The sequence below is a fragment of the Mandrillus leucophaeus genome, unplaced genomic scaffold (genome assembly GCF_000951045.1).
Source record: "Mandrillus leucophaeus isolate KB7577 unplaced genomic scaffold, Mleu.le_1.0 Scaffold484, whole genome shotgun sequence".
Taxonomy (NCBI): domain Eukaryota; kingdom Metazoa; phylum Chordata; class Mammalia; order Primates; family Cercopithecidae; genus Mandrillus; species Mandrillus leucophaeus.
Genome location: NW_012105187.1, coordinates 1643488 through 1667704, shown reverse-complemented (window position 1 = coordinate 1667704; position 24217 = coordinate 1643488). Strand labels below are relative to the sequence as shown.

Below are 24217 nucleotides of genomic sequence, written 5' to 3'. Positions count from 1 at the left end.
GGAAAAAGAAACACATTCATCATCTCTGCCTCTTTGCAGGAGGCATATTTATTCTCTCTCACTTTCCCTGCTTCCTTCCTTCTCACCCCCACCCCAAGGATATTCTGTGATTCATCATCATCATGGATTTTCCAAGCTTCTCATTCTGGGAATATTGTTCCTAAGTAATCTAGAACTTTGTATTTGACACAAGTACTTAGGCAGCCTTTTTAAAAACCCAAGTTCCCTTTATCCCTTGGAAGACTGCTCATAAACTGAAGTATTAGGAGAAACCATAGAGGATGTTAAATGATCCTTAAGTTAAAGGCTAATAAAAAATTATAGTAATAATAATACTTCATATAATGAATTGCAGTTTCCAAAATAGGTTCATAGACCTTATCACATGTGATTCATTCTGCAGCTCTTTGAGATTGACAGAGCAGCTATTATCCCGTTTTTCAGGAGAAAAAGCTCAGGCTCAAAGAGGGTAGCCATGGGCTAAGATCAAACAGCTAGAAGGTGATTAAGATGACTCTGAGACCCACATCTTCTAAGTCCTCATTTGTGATCCTCCTCCCTTATCATGGGGTCAGCATTAGGGTTAGCTAAGCTAGGACACTCTTCTAGAACTTGAAGGGAATGTCAGAGAAGTAGATGAGGCTGTAGCGCCTTATGTGTGGATGCTGAATGACAACAGGAAATGTGACCATAAAGTGATGCAATTGATTAATGAGCACATAAGAACTTCTGCATCCAGAGTGCCGTGCCCTTCAGAGTGCTGGCCTTGCAAAACTTCACACTCATCCCAGTGAGCTGCCATCACCTAGAACGTTTTCCAAAATGCCTGGCAAAGCTTCCACAAGTATGTTTCGTAAGCATGTTTTGTTGAGATATATCTTCATCTTTTCTGGAAATGACTTGAGCTTTGGAATAAGGAAACTGGTTGTCCCGTGTGCTTGTGCAGAAGGAAGTTTCAGAAGTTGAATCCCCAAAAACTGTGGAGCAGCTGCAGCTTCACCAGTATATTGACTAAGTAACTGCATTGAAAGAAGACCCTCATTTGTATATCTTAGTAATGCATGTTTAATTACAAATATTAACCATAGTGTAATGTCATTTTAATAGGAGCCAATATTTGTTGATACATTCTTGGTGCTGGGCAGTACACTCAACACTATTCAGGTTCTACCTTACTTAAATTTTACAGCTAACCCCGTGGAGTAGATAGTGCCATCATCCCTGTTTTGGAGATGAGGAAATAAGTGCAGCAAGGTTGAGTCACTTGCCCCATACCCACAGACAATAAGTAGCTGAGGTGGGATTTGAACTCAGGGAGTCTGACACTGGAACCTGTGCTCTTAACTGCTCTGTCACTTCTTAATACTGATGCTTCATATTTCATCATAAGTCAACATAAAATACACTTTTATGAAATTATTAAATCAAGAGATATGTTGAAATCAAAGTGATTTCTTATATCAAGACCCTTTTAGTATTATTTTATATGTAGATAGCATTTCCTGTGCTCACCTGGAAATTCATAGGCCATGATAAGAGGAGTGAAGGTGGCTTTGTTTGGGAGCTTGTATTTAGCTGGTGACGACTTGAAAGGAATCAGTCTAGCAAATGACTGAGAAGGATGAAGACTTCAGGTCAGAAAACACAACCCACCTATTTGCTCTTTTACAGGGCTTCTATAAGAGGACCCCAGACTACGTTCAGATTAGAGAATGGAAGAGGTCAGGCTGCTTCCCCGTCCCCATGGTCCACTCCACCTTCCTAATTGACCTCAGGAAGGAGGCCTCGGACAAGCTGACTTTCTACCCCCCACACCAGGACTACACCTGGACCTTTGATGACATCATTGTCTTTGCCTTCTCCAGCAGGCAAGCAGGTACCGTTTGTCTTTGGTTGTAGTACCACCATGGAGACACAGCAAAATGACCAGCTCCTTTGTTTTGTGCATCTTATTTTTAAAAATACCCTCATATTTCGGGTAGTGAGAGGCAATAAATTGTCTGCAGTAACCTTACCAGCACCCTCTATGTTGCTGTCCCTGGGAGCACCAATTACCAAGAGCCAGGGCTGGCCTCTACCCAGGAACCCACTCTGTTTTGGGTTGGAGGGACTGGTGGTGATGTTGGGAGTTATGGGAAGGTGATTGGTTCTCTATGGTGCTACTGCATTGCAATTGTTTATCACAGAAGTCCATTTATTAATTAGGAAACTATCACAGAGGCCTAAAACAACACTGGCAAAGATCCCAGACTTTAAAAATGGAAGTTTATTTCTTCTTGAAGAAGTCTGAGTTGCTATAGTGGCTTTGTTCCACAAAGTGTTCAGAGTCCCAGGCTTCTCACTCTCCACGAGGTACTGCCCTTAATTGTGGAGTCCCAGGTGTCTCACCACCACGGATGCGTTTCAGCCAGCAAGGCAGAAACAGCAGGGAGAACTCTCCCTGTCCCTTGAAGGGTGCAATCCAGAAGTTGAATGCAGCACTTCCATGCAAATCCCGTTAGCCAGAGCTTAGTTACAGGACAATACCTCACTGTAAGGGAGGCTCAGAATGTCATCTTTATTCTCTGCATGCATGCACTGCAATTTTCACACTCCAGAAGAAGGAAAGAACAGATAAAGAGGCACCAAACAGTCTCGGCCTCAGTCCCTGTGGAAGGAGAGGCAAAGCGAGACTGAAGTCTTTTATGAACCACTGGGAAAGCATTTCTAGTGAGGCCTGTAGATTTTTGAGAAAGACAAGTCAACAGGAAGGAAAGTTATTTTTCTCATTTCACCCTACACTTGCTTCAGGAGGACACAATTCACAAGAGCAGTTCAACAGCAGGACACATGGCATCTAACAGAGCAAAGCTTTATTAGGATAATTCAGACTTTCCTGACAGAAGTTGGGTCCCATTATTAATGTGCCAGAAATGTGTCACTTAACTACTAGCACAAATAGGTTATAAACCAAGAAGATGGTGAATAAACTCAGTGTGGCCATATAACTGAGGGTGGAAAACATGGTGCAAAGATCTTCAGGCAGCTGAGAAAGTGGCTGGCAGATGAGAATGTTAATACAAATTCAAGCTACAGTTCACACATCAGATTCTCCTTAAAGCCATAGGTGTCCCATTCATCAGTTGTAGATTTGCTGAGAATGAGAATATTTGGTAGAAATGGATCAGGCTGATTTCCCCCTTGGCTGCTAGAGCAATTTAGACCCTTTGGCCAGGTGCAGGCATTTTGTAGCCCTTGTGTTTAGGCAAAAGCAATCTTCATATGATTGGAAGTTTTTTGCAAAGATTCCTTGTCAATGTTAATGGAACCTGCTTTTTTCATCTGGTCTGTGATTTGCTCTGACTTCCCCAGGATAGGAAACAAAGACAGAGCCATCTGAGTCCTTGAGTGCCAATCTCTTTCCTTCAGAGGCTGAAGCTAAGATGTTCCAAGAAAGTGAGATATTAACAATTACACGAATGGCACTGCCTAACAGAGTCCTCCTTTATAGTCACTGCACAAAGCGTTATTATGAACCCATGCACTAAATTATGATGATACATTGTATGAAACCAATACCTAGATACTGGGGTGGGAAAAAGTGATTCAGGTTAAGCAGGAATTTTTCAGCTCTGCCCTGTGCTTCGCCTGTTCACCAGGACTTTGTGTGCTGTTGGTCAGATTTTGCAAAGGCTTTTTTAGAACACTGAAAGCAGGTAGACACCCACAGTTGTTTGGTGACTCATTTGGGAAGAGGAGAACTAGAAAAGGAAAGCGAGAGATGAACTCCCAAGTGTTTCCTTCTGTTCCTGGCACTGTGTTAGTTGGGAGTTAAGATTTTTATGTGTGAAAACACAACTAATAGTCATGAAGCAGTGAAAGCTAAGGGCCAGATTGGCGGTTCAGACCATGAACAGGGCAGGAGTCAAGGCAGGAAAGATTCAGTCATTTTGGGGAAATGAAAGGTATTTCTTGACAACTGTGGATTTTAAGGTAATAGTGTACTTATCTCTAAGTATTTTCCAGAGAAACGTGAATGAGCCTGGGAGTCATGTGCAGCCCGGGGCATGTCTCTAGGCTCTTCTTCCTTAGTTTTAAAACAAAGCACCTTCCCTCTTTCTTCATGAAATATGATTGGTATTCTTTTGTTCTCACTCTTCTGAAGCTCCCTAGCTGTGTATCATCTATGTCCCAGGCAGGACCATCCAACCACAAACCTCGGTCCTAAATCTTTCACCCCAGACTCTAGCCATTGCGCCGTGTGGGTGATGAGTGAGGGGCAATCCAAGTGTGCTGGTGAGCGGGACTTGGCCACCCAGCTAGCCCAAGAAGAGAGCACATATGGTCACAGGTGAGTCTCTGTGACTGTAATGAGTCCAGGGTCAAGAGTTCACTTCCCATTGTGGCCCATGATCTGGTTTCTGTATTATGGCCACAGGAACCATCCCGGCGCCAGTCAGTCATCTTCCAAATGTCTGATGTGAGTCAAAAGAGGCAAGTGATATGGGCAATAGGCAGACAGATCCTGGACACCACTGGTAGTGGTCACATTTGTCCCCATGTGGAGGGATGGCAGTCCCCATGTGGAGGGATGGCAATCCCCTAGTGACTAATGGTCTTGGAACTGAGTTTCCAATTACCCGGTGGGTAGAAAGCACTTGGCATTGGCTCTTTAGGGACAAAGATTTGGCACTAATGACCTACTATGTGGCCTTGGACAAGTGACAGCCTGAGTCTGATTTTTCATCACCAAAGATAGGGATAATTTTATCAATCTGCAATGTTAAGTTACTATGTGAGTACAAGAAAATGTTTTATATGTTTAAAAGAAAAACAAAGTCCTTCAAAATGTAGTGTAATTCACTTTTCTTTTTCAAAAGAAAAATTGTCTTCCCCAGAAGCAGCTTTCGCTGGGAGTGCAGACTCTTTCATAGACTTTATCTAATTATTAATACATTTTCTTTTATCAAACTGCCCGTGCACATGGTTGAAAGTATTCTTATAGTTCCCCATGGTTTATTAAGAAAAGAACAGTCCCTTGCACATCACCCTGCATCATTTCTCTCCTCCAGAAGGCAACCACTGTTATCTCTTTTAAGTGATCATTTTAGTATAATATTTACATCCATGTTAAATAATATGCATACATTACTACTTCTTGATTTTCTGGCTTCACCATAGGCATTATATATTGACTCTCCACTGTAGACAGTGAGGAGTTAGCTCTCTTTCTGCCTTTTGCCCTCTGCATGCAAACACATTCTTCTCAACACCCTGTTCTCCCAATGTCATTTCAAACAGATTGATGGTCAGTGTTCTTGTTGTAATCATGCAAGCCTAACTCCAAGCTTGGTCATTTATAGGCTATGATTAGTTTTCCTTTGCCATTAATTTTCTTTGGAGGCAATTCCTTTAATAATTGCCATTTTTTTGCTTAGTTGTATTATTACTAGTATGATCCAAAACTAATCACTAATTACCTCAAACTCCTCTCAGAATGTTCAGATTTGTCAGATGTCCTTTTTTGCATGTTTGTGAAGATGTCTGTCCTGGAGCCTTCTAATATATTCTAATCCGAGTGGTGCTGCAGCTATCAACCTAAGACTTATTTCTCTTCTCTTATACACTGACTCTTCTGTTCGTGTTGTTTATAATCTTTCTTGCTGGTTATAATCGTCCTCTTCTTCTTCCTCCTCCTCCTCTTCCTTCCTTTCCTCCTCATCCTTCTCCCACATCATCCAGTAACTTTCTGAAAAAGTATGATGGCAAGTAAATATATTATGGTCTTGCATGTCCAAAAATGCCTTCCTTGTACCCTCATACTTGATGGATAGTTTGGATATGTATCATATCATTTTTTTATGGAAGCCTCAGAAAGTTAATTGGTAAAATGGTTTGCCTAATTAGAGTGGAGATGCAACTTTAATATCTTTTTCCTTCCACTTCCTGAATTCATCATGACTTTACAAGAAGGTGCACTTTGAAGCTCCCCAGAAGCATTCATGTGGGCAAATAGCAGAGCTAATAAGTTTGCTCGGTGAAGGCAAGAGAAGGGACAGTGCTTGGTAGACCAACCTTGATTCAAGCCAGATTCCATAAAAGCAGGGAATAAAGGTTATTTGCTTTTCTCCTTCCTCTCTGTTAATTCCATGAGACAGCTTCACCTGATTTGACAGATGATGTAGCCGACTGGAGGAAATTTCATCTGCACAAAATAGAGGAGTCCCTATGCAGAAAATTCTCTCTCCAGAAAACAGTGATGATTATCACAATTAACAAATCAGAGGCTTGGATACATGGACCAAAGGCTTGGATACATGGCGGACTCATCCTTTTCACTAAGCAGTCTTTTCATTGATCAGGAGTGTCAATTGCTGACCAATGATCTGTATAAGACCATCCTGATTCCTATATTTCTAGCTGTCTGGTTAAACACAGATGCCTTATAACTGTGCAAGTTATCAGGTGGGGCTATGAAGACCAATTTGAATATGAGAAGGGTATTGCATGTTTCTGGTATTGTCACACTACAGGTTCTTAAAAGGACATTCTGAAATGCAGACTCTTTTGTCTCTATAGGAACTGATTTTGGAAGTTTCATATCTGTTGGTTGGCTCCAAATCCATGCCTGCTAAGGGAAGCAATAAAACCAAGGAGAATCTTGGAGAATTTTAAATTTCCTTTGTTTTTTTCGGTTTTTGTTCTATGTATGCCTAGATTTAGCTTTAATAATCTATCAGGGTTACAGAATTTTCCTGTTTGCTTTCATATCAGATGTGGATTTCATTCCTCATTTTCTCGTTATTTCCTGTAGGTGGATTACAGTGTTCCATTCTGCTCTCCGGAATGGGAATTCCTTGCCTCCCTTTTGATCCTTTCATGCCTTTTGTGTTCATTCCAGGCCACGAGTTTGGTTTTTCTTCAGAGAGAAAAAATCAATTTCCTCTGGGTTGAAGAATAGCCCAGTGTTTTTATTAGTCCCCAATGCTGTGTTTTACTTTTTGAATAAAGGAGCATTTTTAAGGTCTATAGACATACCTGAAACAACCACTTATGTAATTGCAATGTCAAACTCAGCATCAGACACAGTTCAGGTTCCTTCTCCTCACTTGTCACTCAGCAGTGTGTTTTCTGATTGTTGGCTTTGTCCCTCTCTCGGATCCTCAGGCATCCAGATGTACCTCTGCAACAGAGAGCACTATGGCTACCTGCCCATCCCCCTGAAGTCCCATCAGACACTGCAGGAAGACATCGAGAACCTCATCCATGTGCAGATTGAAGCAATGAGTGAGTGACCCAGGAGCGGGGGGGATGGCTGTCGTTCCATTGCCACAGTGACCATACCAGCCACTTCCCTTCTCTTCCAGGATTGGAATCTCACAGCCGTCAGTCTCCTCTGGCTGAATACATAGTTATTCATTTGTTCATTGTTTCCTAAACTTTTCCTATGGGAAACATGAATATGACAAGGTCTTTGCCTTCTGGGAGCTTCCCATCCTGGAAGAGAGCTGGGTACACAAGTCAATACTTTCCAAAAGGTCTGATAAGTGCTATAACAGTGTTTTGTGGTGTGGACTTAAACCCTAACTTGGCTGCTTTCTAATTATATAACTTTGAGTAAATAATATCCTTAGTTGTAAAATGGAAATAATGAAAACTTTCAGGGTTTTTGGGCAGATTCATCATGATATATGTAAAATGTCTAATACAGCCACAGTAATTATGATTTCAACTTAACAATAGCTCGTGATGTAACAGATACCACTGTTACATCATAAAGTGCTAAGCACTTTTTGTACATTGTTTCATTAATCCTTGCAACAACTCAATGAAGGGGTTTTATTATGCCCATATTAAAGATTAAAAATAATGAGATGTTGCCTTAAGTAACTTGCCCTAGAGCATTCTGCTAAACAAATGACAGATTGGGATTTGAACCCATCTTGCTATCTCCAAAGTTCATGTCCTTAAACACTATTGTTATTGCCTCTGGGTCTGGCATGATGCATGAATTGCTGTGCTCAGTCATCAGTAGCTATGCTTTTTATTATATGTGATGTACAATGGTAGCTAAAAGAGAAAGTAACCAATCCACCTAACCTAGGGGAAGATGTTGAAATGGCTTCCCAAAGTGGGGACTATTTTCTATTATTCATCAGTAGAGCATAGGAGGTATATATGTGGGCAGTGGAGGTTGTTAGGGAGGAACAGCAGGAACTGAGGCTAGAAAGTGGGCAGGAGCCCCGCCAAGAGGCTCTGATGTATAAGAAGGTATTTGGGCTTTAGCTGAAAGGATGGGCGCTCTCAAAAAGATTTTAGCACAGAAATGTCAGGTTGAATTTGGATTTAGAAAGGTCACTGTAGTGGTTAGAAAAGTGTAGGTGGAGCATGCATGGGATGCATGGGCAGTGGCTGCTGGTCTCAGACCAGAGGTGAAGAGACCACTTTGGACATTTCACGGCTACTGGGCAAAAGGTGGTGAAGACCTGACCTAGAGCAGTAGCAGTGGGAATGGAGAGGAAGGAACAGAAGCTTAGGACATAGTCTTGAAAGGACACAGCCAAGAGTTAATTGTAGGTGGATGAGCAAAAGGGAGGCATAGAGAAAACTCTTAAGTTCTGTCTTCAGTGTCTGGGGATGATTTTAGGAACTTTAAATGGAATATGGCATGTAGAATAAAGGAGAGGTTTGAAAAGAGACCATGGCCGGCGTGGTGGCTCATGCCTGTAATCCCAGCACTTTGGGAGGCCGAGGCAGGTGGATCACCTGAGGTCAGGAGTTCGAAATCAGCCTGGCCAACATGGTGAAACCTGTCTCTACTAAAAATACAAAAATAAGCCGGGCATGGTGGTGCATGTCTGTAGTTCCAGTTACTCAGGAGGTTGAGGCAGGAGAATTGCTTGAATCCAGGAGGCGGAGGTTGCAGTGAGCCAAGATTGCGCCATTGCACTCCAGCCTGAGTGACAGAGTGAGATTCCATCTCAAAAAAAAAGAAAGAAAAGAAAAGAGAAACCATGAGTTTATTTTTAGATTCATTGAGTTATCTATGAGTATCTGTTTCCCACTCTCTTGCTACTACACTATAAATTCCTTTTTCATCATGTTAGTCTCAGGACCTAGCACATTGTCTGTCACCTGGTAGATGCCTAGTAAATATTTGTTAAATGACTGAATGACTGATGATAAAATGATGGAATAAGAAGCTGGTTCACTGTGACAGTATTTCTTGAACCAGCCCTCAGTAATCTCCTTTGTGAATTTCTTTAATACGTACTTTTTCTGCCGCTTTCCCTATGTTCTAGGCCCTAAAGGATATGGATGGCATCTTATTGCTTTGAATCCCAAGCACTTAGCACAGTGCATGGCATGTAGTTGTTACGAAGAAAATATCTGCTGAATGCATGAACAAATAAACAAATGAATGAATGAAAACTGTATTGACAAGAGCACTGAAACCAAAGCCAGAATAATGGGCTTGAACTTAGACATTGTCACTTATGAAGAGAGAATCAGATTTCAGGACTTTCGTTTCTTCATCTATAGAGTGATTTTGCAATGTTGAGAGGAGCAAACAAAAGAATATATCAACTCTATAAAATCGTGAGGTGCTGCTATTATTATGACTCCTTTTAGCTCTCGATAAAGTGCTGTCCCTTATTATCCCTGTTTCATGGCTCTTGGTCTTGACTCCCAAGTAGGGAGAGTCTCTCTGAGCTCAGAGAGAGGCCAGCCAGACCTTATGTTCTCTTGTTTTCTTCCACAGGGCTGACAGCGTAAGTTCTCAGTACATAGAAATACACATGTCATCAATAAAGATTTTAATGATTGCAAATTACAAATATGCACACTACCATGCTAGCCAGGTAGAGTTCATTTGAGAAGAACCTGTAAATTATAACTTTCATCATTGATCTTCCAACGCATGCCACCTCTAGTGCTAAGCACTTTACATATCACATTTTATTTTATTCTTATACTTACCTCCTTTTCTGAACTTTAAAAATATAGAGCATAATCGGAATAAGAAAATGTTGGAAAAATCGTATTTTGAAGGGTATAATGCAGAAATATGGCCTAGAGGTCCATATAAGATTAATAAAAAGTTGGCAATGACAAAATCCTGTCAGTCAAGTATCCTTCTCTAGTAAAAGATTAACTAGTTGTTAAAACTACTTTGCATAGTGCCTGGAACCCAATGAGCAGCAAATAAATGGCTGCTAATAGTGTTGTTAGACTGCACTGATTGAAGAATAGGAATGGGGTGTCCAATATTTTGACTTCCCTGAACCACATTGGAAGAAGAAAGATTGTATTGGGCCACACATAAAATATACTAACACAACAATAGCTGATGAGCTAAAAAAAAAAAAAAAAAAAAAAAAATCACAAAAAGAATCACATAGTGTTTTAAGAAAGTTTGCAAATTTGTATTGGGTCACATTCAGAGCAATCCTGGGCCACATGTGGCCGGCAGGCCACGGTTACACAAGCTTGCATTAATACATGCATTTTATTCATGAGCAAACATAGAATGCCTGTAATGTATGTGTCTTCTATGAAAGTACTAGGGATTCAAAACATTTTATGATCAATTCTCTGTTTTCAGGTACTTATGATTTAATAGGAGAAACAGACAGACGTTTAAAAAAAAAAAAAACACTCACAATGCAGTATAGCATTTTGAGAAAGGAGAAAATATCAAAGAAATAGGAATTTGGGATAGAGAGAGATTGCTATGGCCTGTGTGATCCAGGAGAGCCTCAAGTCCTAATGGTTCTTAAGCTAAGCTTGGGTAGAAGTGTAAAATTTAAACAAGAGGAGTGGTATGGTGAGGACTCTACAGGCAGAGGAAACAGACCAAGAAAAGACAAAGTATTCTCACTCTGAAGGAGAGCTGACTTAAAACAGTAGGCAGAAATAAAGTTTGAGAGGGTGGGGTGGCTTCATTGTTGTGGTCCTTGGATGCTCAGATCAAGAAGAATGGCCATCTTAAGGAACCAGTGAAGGTGTTAGAAGAGATAATCAGGCTGTAAGGATTTATTCAACACATACCGTACCCCGCAGATTGTTCAAGATGCTGGCATACAGCAGTGAACAAAACAGACAGAAACCCTGCCATCAGGGAGCTTATATTCTAACACAGAGAGTTAGACAACAGACAAAATATCCGGGAAGCAGCCACATGAATATTTGGGTGAAGAATGTCCCAAGTAGAAAGAATAGCACATGTGAAGACTGTTAGACGGGAAAAGCTTGGGGGTGTTCCAGGGACAAAAGTCCAGCGTGATTGGGGTATAAAGAATGAGTTGGGTCAAGGGAGATGGAGTAATGGGAGAAGAAATGTCCAGATCCCACCGAACATTCTGGCCATGGTAAGGAATTTAGATTTTACTCCAAGAGTAATGGGAATCCCTGGAAGATGGGGGGTTGGCCTGATGTGACTTGTGCATTTAGAAGAATCATTTGGGCTGTGGTGAGGATACCAGAGTGTAGGGGACCAGTACCTCTCTCCTGGTGAGACATGATGATGATTGGGATGTGAACGATAGCAAGGAGGTGATGAGAAACAGACAAATTGAGGATATATTTTGGTGGTGGAGCCAATAGGACATACAGAGACCTGAATGTAGTCCATGACGGAAAGAAAGGAATCAAGAATGAGTCCAGGATTTTAGCCTGATATGCCATTTACTGAGATAGGAAAGACTTTACAGAAAAAGACTCAGGGGTGGGGAGGTAGTTTTGGTCTCATAAGCTTAAGATATTTATTAGGCATCTAAATAGAAAAGCCAGAAGATAGTTGGATATATGAGTCTGGAGTTCAGGGAAGAAACTCCAGCTAGAGACAGACATTTGAGAATCATCAGCATCGGAAGGATATTTGAAGCCGTGGAACAGTGTGAACTCATGCAGTAAAATAACACAGGACGAGAAGAGGACAGATCCCTGGGGAAGACAAACAGCCAGAGAGCTGGGAGGAAAAATTGAGAAGTGTTTCAAGATGGAGCCAAGATGCTGCTGAGAAGCCAAGGAAAATGAGGATAAAAAATTGGTCATTGGTTCTGTCAAGACAGAGGTCTGTGATGACCTTGATAAGGGCCACTTCAGTGCAATGATGAGGACACAGATCCATTCAAGTGGACTGAAGAGAAGCCAATGGGGCGATGAGAAAGCTGAATCTTGATGGGATGGGGAATGGAGAAATCAGATGGAGGCTGTTGGAGGTGGGACGTCAAGGGAAATATTTTTCTGGTTGGGTTGGTTTTGTCTGTTTGCACTGTTTTTTTAAAAAAAATAGAAATATAACAGTATGTTTGTATGCTAATCACAAGGATCCAATATATAAGGAGAGCTTGATGATGTAGAAGAGAAGGTAATTGTAAGGTGAAAACAAGAGGGTTTTTATCCTTGGTTGCAGCCCAGGACAATATTGGAGAGGCTATACTAGATAGACATTTCATCTACTGTGGCAGATAGGATGGCAGAATGTATCGATACACATGCAGTTTGGTTTGTGGACTTGAGGTGGATTGAAAAGGTAGATCTAATTTGATTTTGAATATTTTCTTTCTGAAGTACATAGGCCAGTCATGAGCTAGACAGAGATTTTGGAGATTTCAGGAGAGAGAAGGCATAAGATACAATCTCTCAAAGAGTGGGAAAATAAATTTACTATGAAAGGAGAGTTACATCATTTGGTGGTGTCAAGTGCCAATTTGACATCTGTGATTGTAGCTCTGAAGTGACTCAGTCAGCACAATAGTGTGTGTTTCTAACAGTAGTCCTCTTGGTGCTGAGTAAGTGGGCAATGAGTTTAACCAGGATTAGGGTTTTATCAGGCATCAGTGGATGAGAATTGAAAATCTTGTGAAGGGTATGGTCAGGAAGTTTCTGAATTGCAGACTGGAGTTTTAGAAATCAGAGTTGAAGAATTTGAGTGAGGTGAGGGAAGGGTTATGATGACAATGACTGACACTTATTAAAAGCACTGTACCCATCTCTTTTCATGTGATAACTCATTTAGTACATTAGAAGTTGCACAGAGAATTTGGGGGTGTGCTGCCTTTGGAAGATGAATGACAGGAGGCCAGATCTTGTAAAGATGTTAGATTTAATGGTTTATAAAGCATGAGGAGATTACTCTTGCAAATTACAGCATAAGGTGATAGGAAGGCTCAGGTACCTGCTCTCAGTATTGACATTTTGAAACAACAGTACCTCATGTAAAAATTACTAAGATAATTGGATTTGAAGTCAGGTCTAAAACTGAGTTCCAGCTCTGCCAGTAACTCAGTATTTGACCTTGGACAAGTCTACATCTGGCTTGGTCTCAGTTTCTTTATTTGTAAAAAAAAAAAAAAAAAAAAAAAACACCACAAAAAATTGAAGATAAAATTACATGGTGACTATGAAAACACCTAGCAACCTGTTAAACCCTTAAATGTAGCGTTGAGTGTGACTGTTATGGTTGAGAGCAGAGCTGTGCAGCAGAAGATTATTCTGACAACAGTGAACATGATTAATTAGAATAGGAAAGACTGAGAGCATGTTAGTGTTTGAAAAAAATCAAAAACAGCCCAGACACAGTGAGTAAGCACCCAAGCTAGGCTACAACAATGGAAGAAGTTTAGGAGAAATTATAGAGAAGAAGCGATAGAATTTGATCCAAGTACAATCTATCAGGTACTTTTCCAGACATGACTGGGCTTAAATGAGCTACTCTAGACCAAGCCCAGTTGCCTTGTTGGCTAATACCAGTGGCCACCAAGGACTAGCTCTGGGGATGATGTGGAATGGGAATTAAGAGCTCCAGTGCAGGAGTCAGACCTGGGTTCAAATACCAGCTCTATCAGCTCTGTGATCTTGGGCAAGTTATTTAATGTTTGTTACCTTGTCTCTAAAAATTGAGGCACTCATACATATCCCATAGTACATGTGAATATTAAATATTTGTGATTAGATATGTCAAGTATATATGTGACATATATATCACTCACAGAACCCAGAGTTCTGTGAGTGATAAGATCCCTGTAACAATGGCTGTAATTATTCACACTAGATCTTGAAACTTTCCCGAAAGCAATGAAGCCTGTTGTCCCAAGTGGCAGTGCAGGGAAGGATTATTTCCAGGAAGGGATTTAATGAGAGATCAGATGAATTATGAATGATGGAGTCCGAAATGACTACAAACAGAAGCCAGGATATACCTAACCTTCAAGTCTGTTGTCAGCAAAGATACATCCTTCTCCCCACAGACTAAGTTTCTTAGGTGACTCACTGTATCACTTCCTGTTTTCCTCTATGGCTCACTGCTGCCTTCAGTGGCAAAACCCAAGCACACTTCTCTGATATTTTTGCTCAGTGATGACTTTTGGGAGCCAACCACTTGTGGCTTTTTTTGCAACACTTGTCCTGTGAATGCAATGACTGCCTGTGTTTGATGGAAACAAAGTTGCTAAAAGTAGTCTCTTTGGCTGAAATGTTAAAGCCACACAGGCCATGTGAGTCCAAAGGAGACCAGCAGCCTAGAATGGGTAACTCAAAATGTAACGTCCTCCCAAGTCTCAGGCCCCAGGAGAGAGAGCGAGACAGCTCCTCAGACAATGTCATGAACAGGAGGAAGCTGGTACATTAAGCTTCTTTCTCTTAAAAACCTAACCCTGTACATGGTGGACCCTCCCTGTTGATAAGGAGTGGAATGGAGCAGAAAGGACCAGAATATTCTGGGCTGCTGTTAGGAAGACAAACACATGCGCTGCATATGCACAGAAACATGATTGTGTCAAGTTTGAAGTAATAAGACCAGCTCTTGTGTTTGGCCTAAGAACTCTGTCTCACTGTGTTCTGGAATTTCACATCATTCGCCAATAAGTAAAATTGGATGTCAGGATTTCTCTATAATATTTCAGTGAAGTTAAACAGATGATACCCTTTGGACAGTATCTCAGGATGGGCAAAGTTATGCTGGAATATAAAAATCTGATTGGCATCATACAACAATGGCTTATTTCTTGCTATCCAAGTCTGCAGAGCTGGTGTCTTTCCTGGGAGCTGCCCTCCATGTGTTGATGCTCCACGTTCCAGGCTGCTTCCAATTCGCAGCTGCTCCATATCCACACATGCTGCTACGAGCACTGTGGTGGGACCAGGGGCAGGGTCAGGGGAGCTCTTGGAGAGTGGAGCAGCAGCATTACACTGTAAACTTTCCCCAGAAAGTCATATAGCCCTGGGTAATTTCAAGGGCAAGAGAGTGTATTCCTCTCCTGTGCCTGGAATGGAGGGGAACAGATACGTTACAGTAGTCATGGCTATCACCCATAGTTCTTTCAACAACCCAGTTATCAGCTCTCATTTTAAATTTTCTTTGTATTATCCCTTCAAGGAAAATCAAATGAGGACTTTGAATTTGTATAATACTAAACATTCTTCAAGGCCTTTTCAGGTTTCTTAACCAATATTACTTCTAAACTTTAAAATACCCAGTTTGCAAAGGAAGCTTTTTTAGAGTATCAAATAAATAAAACTGTCATTATTGGAGAAGTAGTGTCGCTCCCAGCTGGAATCTTCCCATTAGATGAGGGCTAGCTCTCCGTGGTTAGATCCTGTTAAAGCAAAGGACCTTTTGCGCACCCACAGCTAAACCTGCCCAGGTGGGATAAAAATAGTCCCACACTTTGACAATTTTAAATGTAGAGAAAAAAGTATTTTTCAGTAAAAATTCTAGCCTATTTCTGAGCTTTTTCAATAGCTAAGAGTTATTGGGCATTTACCATGTTAAAGTGATGAGTGTTTTGCAGCAGGTCTCATTTAAATTTTATAACACAGATACACTTCTATTATCCCAATTTCATACCAAAGAAATGAGCTTAAAGAGGTCCCCTACCTCTCCTACTCCTTCACAAACCAAGATTTGGACCCAGATCATCCAACTCTGGAGCTCTTCCTCTCCACCATTATCCTAAACTGCCTCCCAAATATTCTTGAAATAAGTCTTAAGGGAAGTGGAGCAAATGTTGCAATTTCCATATAAACAAATGCTCTTGAAACCAGTGCCCTGACCAGCAGGGTTCCTGTGTGGCTACTTAGTCCTGGAGAACTGCTACCATTGTCCCCTGCCCTGTATTTCCAAGTTGTATTCCAGCCCTAGAGATCAGGCATGCGGATGGAATTCTGATTTCTGACCCTTTCATTAACAAAGCACTCTGCATGTTTCTTGTGTCTTCCAGTTGACCGTCCTCCAATGGAACCCTCCAAGTATGTCTCACTTGTCCCTAAATATCCAGACAAGATGGGATTTGATGAGGTAGGAAAGGTGTCTATATGTGTGTGCACGTGCACGCGTGTGCAGGCTTATGTGTTCATTTTGTAACACAAACCTGAGCTTGCATCTGAGAGCCAGCAAGATTGGCTTGGCTACTGAAATGGCTCTGAGGTCTTGGGAAAACTACTTGGTTTTTGTTGTTCCTTAGTTTCCTTATCTTAAAAAAGGGAGGATCATGATAAAAGGTAGTTAATCATTTACTCAGAAGGAAGTTACCATTTAGTAATGAAAGTGAATTTGATATTTTCTAGGAGCAAATATTGTGATTTTTTAATCAACCTTTTTATCAAAGTTCAAGAGTAAGTTAGAGAGGATACATGTTTTAGATATGGAGGACTTTAGCTTTATTCTGCCACATCTGAAGGAGTGGAAACTATTCTGAGACTTTCTGTGCTTTCTTTTCTTTCTACTATTCTTCCATGGAAAAAGGTTGGAGAGCAGGGTTGAGAGGACAAAGAAAGAAAAAAAAACATATTTGTTCTAAAATTCTGCCTTTCAGCAGGCAAGAACTTCCTAATAATATTCTAAGGGTAGTATTTGTTATTAAGTTTTAGTTGTATAAAGAATGAAGCAGAAATATTAAGAGGTACCCCTCCTGGTGATATGCATAACAGATACTTGGCAGGGATTGTGACTCCACGTCACCATCTCTCTCATGGGTCTCTCCGGTAGCTGCTGAACAGTATTCAGAAGGAGCTTTGTGGTCTAGAAGCTAGGGCAGTGCATCAGGAATCCACAAACTGAGAACTCTTCCATGGACTCTGGATATGTAACAGATCAGGCTTTGAGCTTGGTGCTCATTTCCACTGCTTAATCGAAGGAAAATGCCTTGTTTATCACATGGTAACATATACATACAAGTCCCCAGTGTACAGTCTTCTCAAAGGGATTTGACGCTAGAACTGGGAGTTGAGATTTCTTCCATAAAACTGATTTGGAGCTATACTTCAGGAATGGGGAAAGGGTATTTCATGAATATTAAATGGGGAAGAGTTAACAGCTACTATGCTGTTTCCACAGAGGGCAGAATGAGAAGAGACGAGCCACATGTAGTAGAGAGGAATAAGACTCATTTGCAAATAGTTTTCAAAAATGATCAGAGCTACAGAGAAGGTTGTCCCACACCCACAGTGGACCAGCTTCCACATATTACTGTAGCTTTCCTTCCCCACACCTCTCTCTTGGTTCCCTAGGTGAAAGGACCCATGTCCTTACATAGATTCATTTTTCCTCCTAAAAACATTCCTATGAGGACAAAACCAAAGCAAATAAAATAAGACAAAACCAGGACCTTCCAGTTCTGGTCTTCTTTGGGCAGGACACGGTGTAAAGACTGGGTCACTCCTAGAGCCCTTCAGGAGAAGGCCAAGTCCGTGAAGTAGCACAGGCTTGGAGACTCTACTTTCCTGAGTCTGGGGTTAGTCACATCTGTATGGAACAGAGATAGCATGGTAGAAAAAGGGCTTTTCAGGGACTTTTCAATCCTCCTCGGACTCTGTGACCTCATTGGTGGTGTCTGGGCTGCATTTGGCTGTGAGACTCTTTTCTCTGTTTACTGTTCACTAAGTATGAGCGAGCCGTCTGTGTTTTTACTTCGTGGCTACAGTTTTATTGCACTTGTCCTGGCAGGGACTGGAACTGGATTGTTATTTACTAAAAGTCTTCCCAGACTGGAGGTCTCTGGTTTGGGAGACCTTTTTGGATTTATTTCTGTTGATTTTTTGTTCTGTTTTGTTTTTGTTCTCCTAGAGTGACCTCAGGTGGCTTCATGTTTATACCTGAGAAAATGCCCTTTCCTTTCTATATCTGGAAAATTAGGGAATGAGGCATGACCCATCACAGTATGATTCTGACTAAAAGAACACAACCCATTAAGTTACAAAGTCCTAAGTAATAAGACAAATACAGTCACCACAGAAAATTATGTTTTTTACAAAATAATTGCCCAGTTAGGTAAACAAGGAAGGTAGTAAAATTAGGATGCACTTAATCTACTTGGCCCCAAATCAGGGGGACAGTTTCTTCAAAGGGAACGTCTTGCTCCTACATCAGTTTCTATGCCCAGGGATCTATAAACGGATAGAAATGAGAATATTTTGCAAGGAAGAGTTGAAATTTTAGTTAGTGTAGCTTTTAATTCCAGTAAAACATATATTTGTGACTGCATTCAGAATGACCATGTGAACCAAACCTTGACACAGTACAATCTGAACTCCAGACTGGTTCTAAGGCAATGTTTCTCCTTTATTCTGGCTATAGCAGAAAGCCAACTTTATTATAAACCACCTATCTTAGACATTTTAATCTGTACTGAATTTGAAAGATGAGTTTGTTCACCCCCCCTATTTTTATAGAACTGGACCCAGAAACATTAATGTCTTCTTCAAAGTCATCCAAATGGTTAGTCAGGATGAAGTCAACACCACCTGACTTGTTTCTATAGGTTTATGCTTTACCATGCTATGTGTCATCATCATTTCTCACTGACAGTTAAAGTCACTGGTTTAACATTTAAAATGAGTTTCTTACTGCTTATAGCAAAAGGACTTTATTAAAACATTGATTTACCTGTAATGGCATTCACAAAGTTTTAGATACTTCTATGGTTCATTAAATCTGGGAATAGTGAGGACATCCTCATTATCTGTAACTCTTGTTGTCCTTGTCGAAAATGAGTTGACTGTAAATGTGTGCACTTATTTCTGGTTCTCTATTCAGTTCCATTGGTCTATGTGTTGTCTGTTCTTATGCCAGTACCATGCTGTTTTGGTTACTATAACTTTGTAGCATATTTTGAAGGCAGGTAGTGTGCTCCCTTGAGCTTTGTTCTTTTTGCTCATGACAGCTTTGGCTATTCAGGGTCTTTTGTGGTTCCATGAAAATTGTAAGATTTTTTTTCTGTTTCTATGAAAAGTGTCATTTATATTTTGGTAGGGATTGCGTTGAATCTGTTTATCACTTTTGATAGTATGGACATTTTAGCAATGTTAATTATTCCAATCCATGAACATGGGATATCTGTCTATTTTTAGTGTCCTTCCATTTCTTTCATCAGTGTTTTATAGTTTTCATTATAAAGATCTTTACCTTCTTTGGTTAAATTTATTCCTAAGTATTATTAAATTTTTTGTAGCTATTGTAAATGGGATTGCTCTTTCTATTTCTTTTTCAGATTTTTTGTTGTTAGCATATATAAATGCTAATGATTTTTCTGTGTTGACTTTGTATCTTGCAACTTTACTGAAGTTGTTTATCAATCCTAATGGTTTTTTGGTGGAGTCTTTAGGTTTTTCTAAACATAGGATCATGTTGTCCTTTGACTTCTTAAAGAGTTTTTTAAAGTTTCCTATTTCAAGAGAAGGGAGAACATATTTATCAATGAACATCAGAGAAACAAAGAGAGTTAAGTCACTACAAAGAGTTGAGTTTTGAAAATAATTCAATTTGAATTAATATCATTTACCTTAAACACTGATATGAGATAGAAATGAATTTTCACCACAGTTCTTCCTATCCTTTCCACTCCTTCTTCTATCTAAAACATTTACTAAACTTTTCAAATAGCCTAAAAGAAGACTTGAGTAATTTATGTGTCTTTTCCCTTTTTCTTCTTGTATTAGATTTTCATGATAAACCTCAAACGCAGAAAGGACAGGCGAGACCGGATGCTGCGCACACTGTATGAGCAGGAGATTGAGGTCAAGATTGTCGAGGCTGTGGATGGAAAGTGAGTTGGGTTTCTTCTCCCATTGCAGATGTGATTGGAGTGGGGATGTGCCTTCTCTGACAGAGAGTTAGTCCCGGGTGGGGCTATAAGTCTCTTTGGTCATTAGAGGATAGTCATGTTTTTAAAACGGCCACCTACAGTAGCATTTAAGTTAATTTCATCCTGTAGAGCAGGCCTGAAGTTCCCTCACCAGCCAGTGGTCTTTGGTCTTCATTACACTGAAGGCTCACATTGGATGTGATTGTCCCATCTCTCGGGGTTCTTGCAACAGTTGTGGTGGTTTTCAGCTTTCTGTAGTGTAACAGAAGGAATGTGTTCAGAATTGTGTTCAGAGCTGAATTAGAGCATAAAGTGCTAAAACTTGGGCAACTGGAAGAAAATGGATGGAAAAATGCATAAAGGTCTACATTTCCTGTTGCATGAGATGCCTGCTACAATCTGCCTGGACCGATCATAGTGGCTACTTTTCCTGGAAATATGGCAGGAAAGGAACACAGGGAACCTAGTTAGATCCCTTCTTTGTGTTTTATCTTGTTTGGCTTTGCCCTTTTATTTGACACCTTAAACTATTTCTAAGCATAGATTTTTATAAAATGTGCCTTTCCGTGTTATATGTTGGTTTAGAATATCAGTAGCTTTGTTTTCTATTTGCATAACCCCAGCTGAGGAGTATGGCTAGCAGCTGTTGAAGTTCTTATGACTCCCTTAGAGAATCTCATCAGTGTTTCTCAAAGTATGACCTGGACACTCACATCAGAGTCCCCAGGGATGGTTAAGGGGGCAGCTCCCCAGTCCCATCTCAGACCTGCGGAGTTATGCTCTCTGAGGCTAGATCCAGGATCTGCATTTAAGAAGCCTCAAGGTGATTCTTGGGTAGGATTGCCACATAAAATACTGGATAGCCAGTTAAATTTGTCCCAGACATCACATGGGGCTTGGTTATACTAAAAAATTATTCATTATTTATCTAAGGCTTAAATTTGACTGAATGTCTTGTGTTTTTCACTTCCTAAATCTGTCAGCCCTATTTTTGGGTGCAGTAGAGTTTAGGAACCACTGCTTCAAATACCTCCAAGAGCCCCAGTCCCATTCATAGACCACATGGACCAGGGAAACTAGTTGAGTAGTGAGAGTTCTTTATATAACCTGGATGCAAGTCCTTTATCAGATATGTAATTGTCAAATATTTTCTTTAACTTTATGCATTATAGATTGTCACACTTTCATGATGATGTACATTGAAGCAAAAGAGTTTTTCATTTTGATGAAATCCAGTTTATTTTTTGTTCTTGTTGCTAGTAATTTTGGTGTTATACCTAAGAATCCATTGTCAATTTCAAAGCTATGAAGATTTACTTCATGAAGTTTTCTTCTGAGAGTTCTATGGTTTTATCTATTACATTTAGGTCTTTGATCTGTGTTGAGTAAATTTTTGTATATGGCATGAGGCAGGGATCCACATTCATTCTTTTGCACATGGTTATCCATTTGTCCCTTCACCATTTGTTAAAAAGACTTCCTTTCCCTCGTAGAATTGTCTTGGCACCATTGTAAAAAATCAGTTGCCCATAAATGTAAGGGTTTATTTCTGAACTCTCAATTTTATTTGATTGATCTATATGTCTATCCTTATGCCAGTACTCTACTGTCTTGATGACTGTAGCTTTGTATGTAAGAAGTATGAGTCTTTCAATTTTGTTATTCTTTTTCAAGTTTGTCTTAGCTATTCTGGGTCCTTTACATTTCCATGTGAATTTTAGAATTAGCTTGTCAAGTTCCACAAAAAAAGAAAACAGCAGCTGGGGTTTTGATAGGAATTGCATTGAGTCTGTACATCAACTGGGAGAATATTTCCATGTTAACAATATGAAGTCTTCTGATTCATGATCATGGAGTGTCTTTTTACTATTTAGATCTTCTTTAGTTCTTTGAATGATGTGTTGTCATTTTCACTATACAAATCTTGCATTTATTTTGTTAAATATACTCCTAAGTATTTTACTCTTTTGGTGCTATGGTACATGGAACTGTTTCCTTTGTTCTATTTTCAGATTGTTCATTGCTAAATGAATACGAACACAATTGATCTTTGTATATTGATCCTGTATCCTGCAACCTTACTGAACTCTTTTATCTGTTCTAATAGTACTTTTTCCTTTGTGTGTGTATATTCCTTAGGATCTTCTACATATAAGACCATGTAACATGCAAGTAGAGATAGTGTTATATGTTCCTTTCAAACCTGGATACCATTTATTTCTTCTTCATGTCTAACTGTTTTTGCTAGATCATCAAGTACAAGGTTGAAAGAACTGGTGAGACGAGAGTTTCTTGATTTGTTCCTGATCTTAGAGGGAAGGCATTCAGTCTGTCACTGCTAAGTATGATGTTAACTGTGGATTTTTCACAGATGGCCTTTACTGGGTTGAGGAAGGTCCCTTTTAGTCCTATTTTGTTTAGCATTTTTATTATAGAAGGGTGTTGGATTTTGTCAAATGGTTTGTCTGTGTCTATTAAGATGAACATGTGACTTTTGCCTGTTAATATGGTATGTTACTTTGATTGGTTTTCACATGTTAAACTAAACTTGCAACCTTGGGATGATCCTGGGACCCATTTGGTCATGCTGTGTAATTCCTTTTGTAAATTGCTGGATTCTGTTGCTAGTATTTGCTTGAAGATTTCCACATCTATATTAATAACTGAAATTGGTCTGCAGTTTTCTTATGATGTTTTTGGTTTTGTATCAAAATAATATTGGCTTCATAAAATCAGCTAGGATGTGTTCCCTCCTCCTCTTTTTTTTTTTGGAAGTTTGTGAAGGATTCGTGTCAACAATTTTTAAACATTTGGCAGAAACCCCTAGTGAAGCCATCTGGTTCTAGGCTTTTCTTTGTGGAAAATTTTTTTTATTACTAATTAAACTTCTTTACTTGTTATAGGTATATTTATACTTTCTGTTTCTTCTTGAGTCAACTTTGGTAGTTTGTACCTTTCTATTAATTTGTCCATTTCATCTAGGTTATCTAATTTTTTGCCATACAATTGTTCACAGTATTATCATATAATCTTTTTTACTTTCATAAGGTCGGTAGGGGTAACCCCTCTTTCATTCTTGACTTTAATAGTATGAGTTTACTCTCTCTTTTTTTTTTTTTTTTTAGACAAAGTCTCCTTCTGTCACCCCGGCAGGAGTGCAGTGGCGCCATCTCAGCTCACTGCAAGCTCCACCTCCTGGGTTCATGCCATTCTCCTGCCTCAGCCTCCTGAGTAGCTGGGACTACAGGCACCTACCACCACGCCTGGCTAATTTTTTGTGTTTTTGGTAGAGCTGGGGTTAGCCAGGATGGTCTCGATCTCCTGATCTCCTGACCTCAAGATCAACTTTTGTTGATCTTTTCAGAGGACTGACTTTTGGTTTTGTTGATTTTCTCTATTGTTTTTCTATTCTCTAGTTCATTTATTTCTACTGTAGCCTTCATTATTTTCTTCCTCCTGCTTGCTTTGGGTTTAATTTTCTCTTTATCTAGTTTCTTAAGGTGGATGGGAGGATTATTTATTTGAGATATTCTATTTTACTGTAGACATTGGCAGTTGTAACTATATCTCCGAGTACTATGTTAGGTGTATCCCATAAGTTTTGGTATGCTGTGTTTTCATTCATCTCAAAACATTTTCTAATTTCCCTTGTGATTTCTTCTTTGACCCATTGGTTTGGAGTGTATTGTTTAATTCCACATTTCTGAATTTCCCAAGTTTCCTTTTGTTACTGGTTTTTAATTTCATACCATTGAGGTTGGAGAACATACCTTGTGTGATTTCAATCCTTTTAAGTATACTGACACTTAATTTATGACCTGTATGGTCTTTATGGTCTAAAAAATGGTATTTCTTAGAGAATGTCCCATGCACACTTGAAAGTGTGTATTTGGCTATTGTTGGGTGTAGTGTTCTATAGATGTCTACTAGGTCTGATTGTTTTAAGATATTATTCAAGTTTTCTGTTTCCTTGTCTTCCTCCTGCCTAATTCTATTATTGCAAGTGGGAGATTGATATCTTCCCCTATTATTGTTAAGTCGTCTATTTCTCCTTTCTGTTCTTCCAGTTTCATGGTTCTGAGGTTCTGTTAGGTGCATATGTATTTATAATTGTTATGTCTTCCTGATGGATTGACCTTTTTTTTTTTTTT

The 24217-nt window shown here is 39.8% G+C and overlaps 1 protein-coding gene across 1 annotated transcript in view; it reads left to right on the top strand.

Annotated features, from left to right (window-relative positions):
• COLGALT2 (collagen beta(1-O)galactosyltransferase 2) overlaps positions 1–24217 on the top strand; it is a 106623-nt gene that overhangs the window by 66505 nt on the left and 15901 nt on the right. The window contains exons 5-8 of the mRNA XM_011995366.1: positions 1672–1876; positions 7147–7266; positions 16206–16282; positions 19921–20027. Of these exons, the coding sequence (XP_011850756.1) occupies positions 1672–1876; positions 7147–7266; positions 16206–16282; positions 19921–20027 (509 nt within the window). The remainder of the gene's footprint in view (positions 1–1671; positions 1877–7146; positions 7267–16205; positions 16283–19920; positions 20028–24217) is intronic.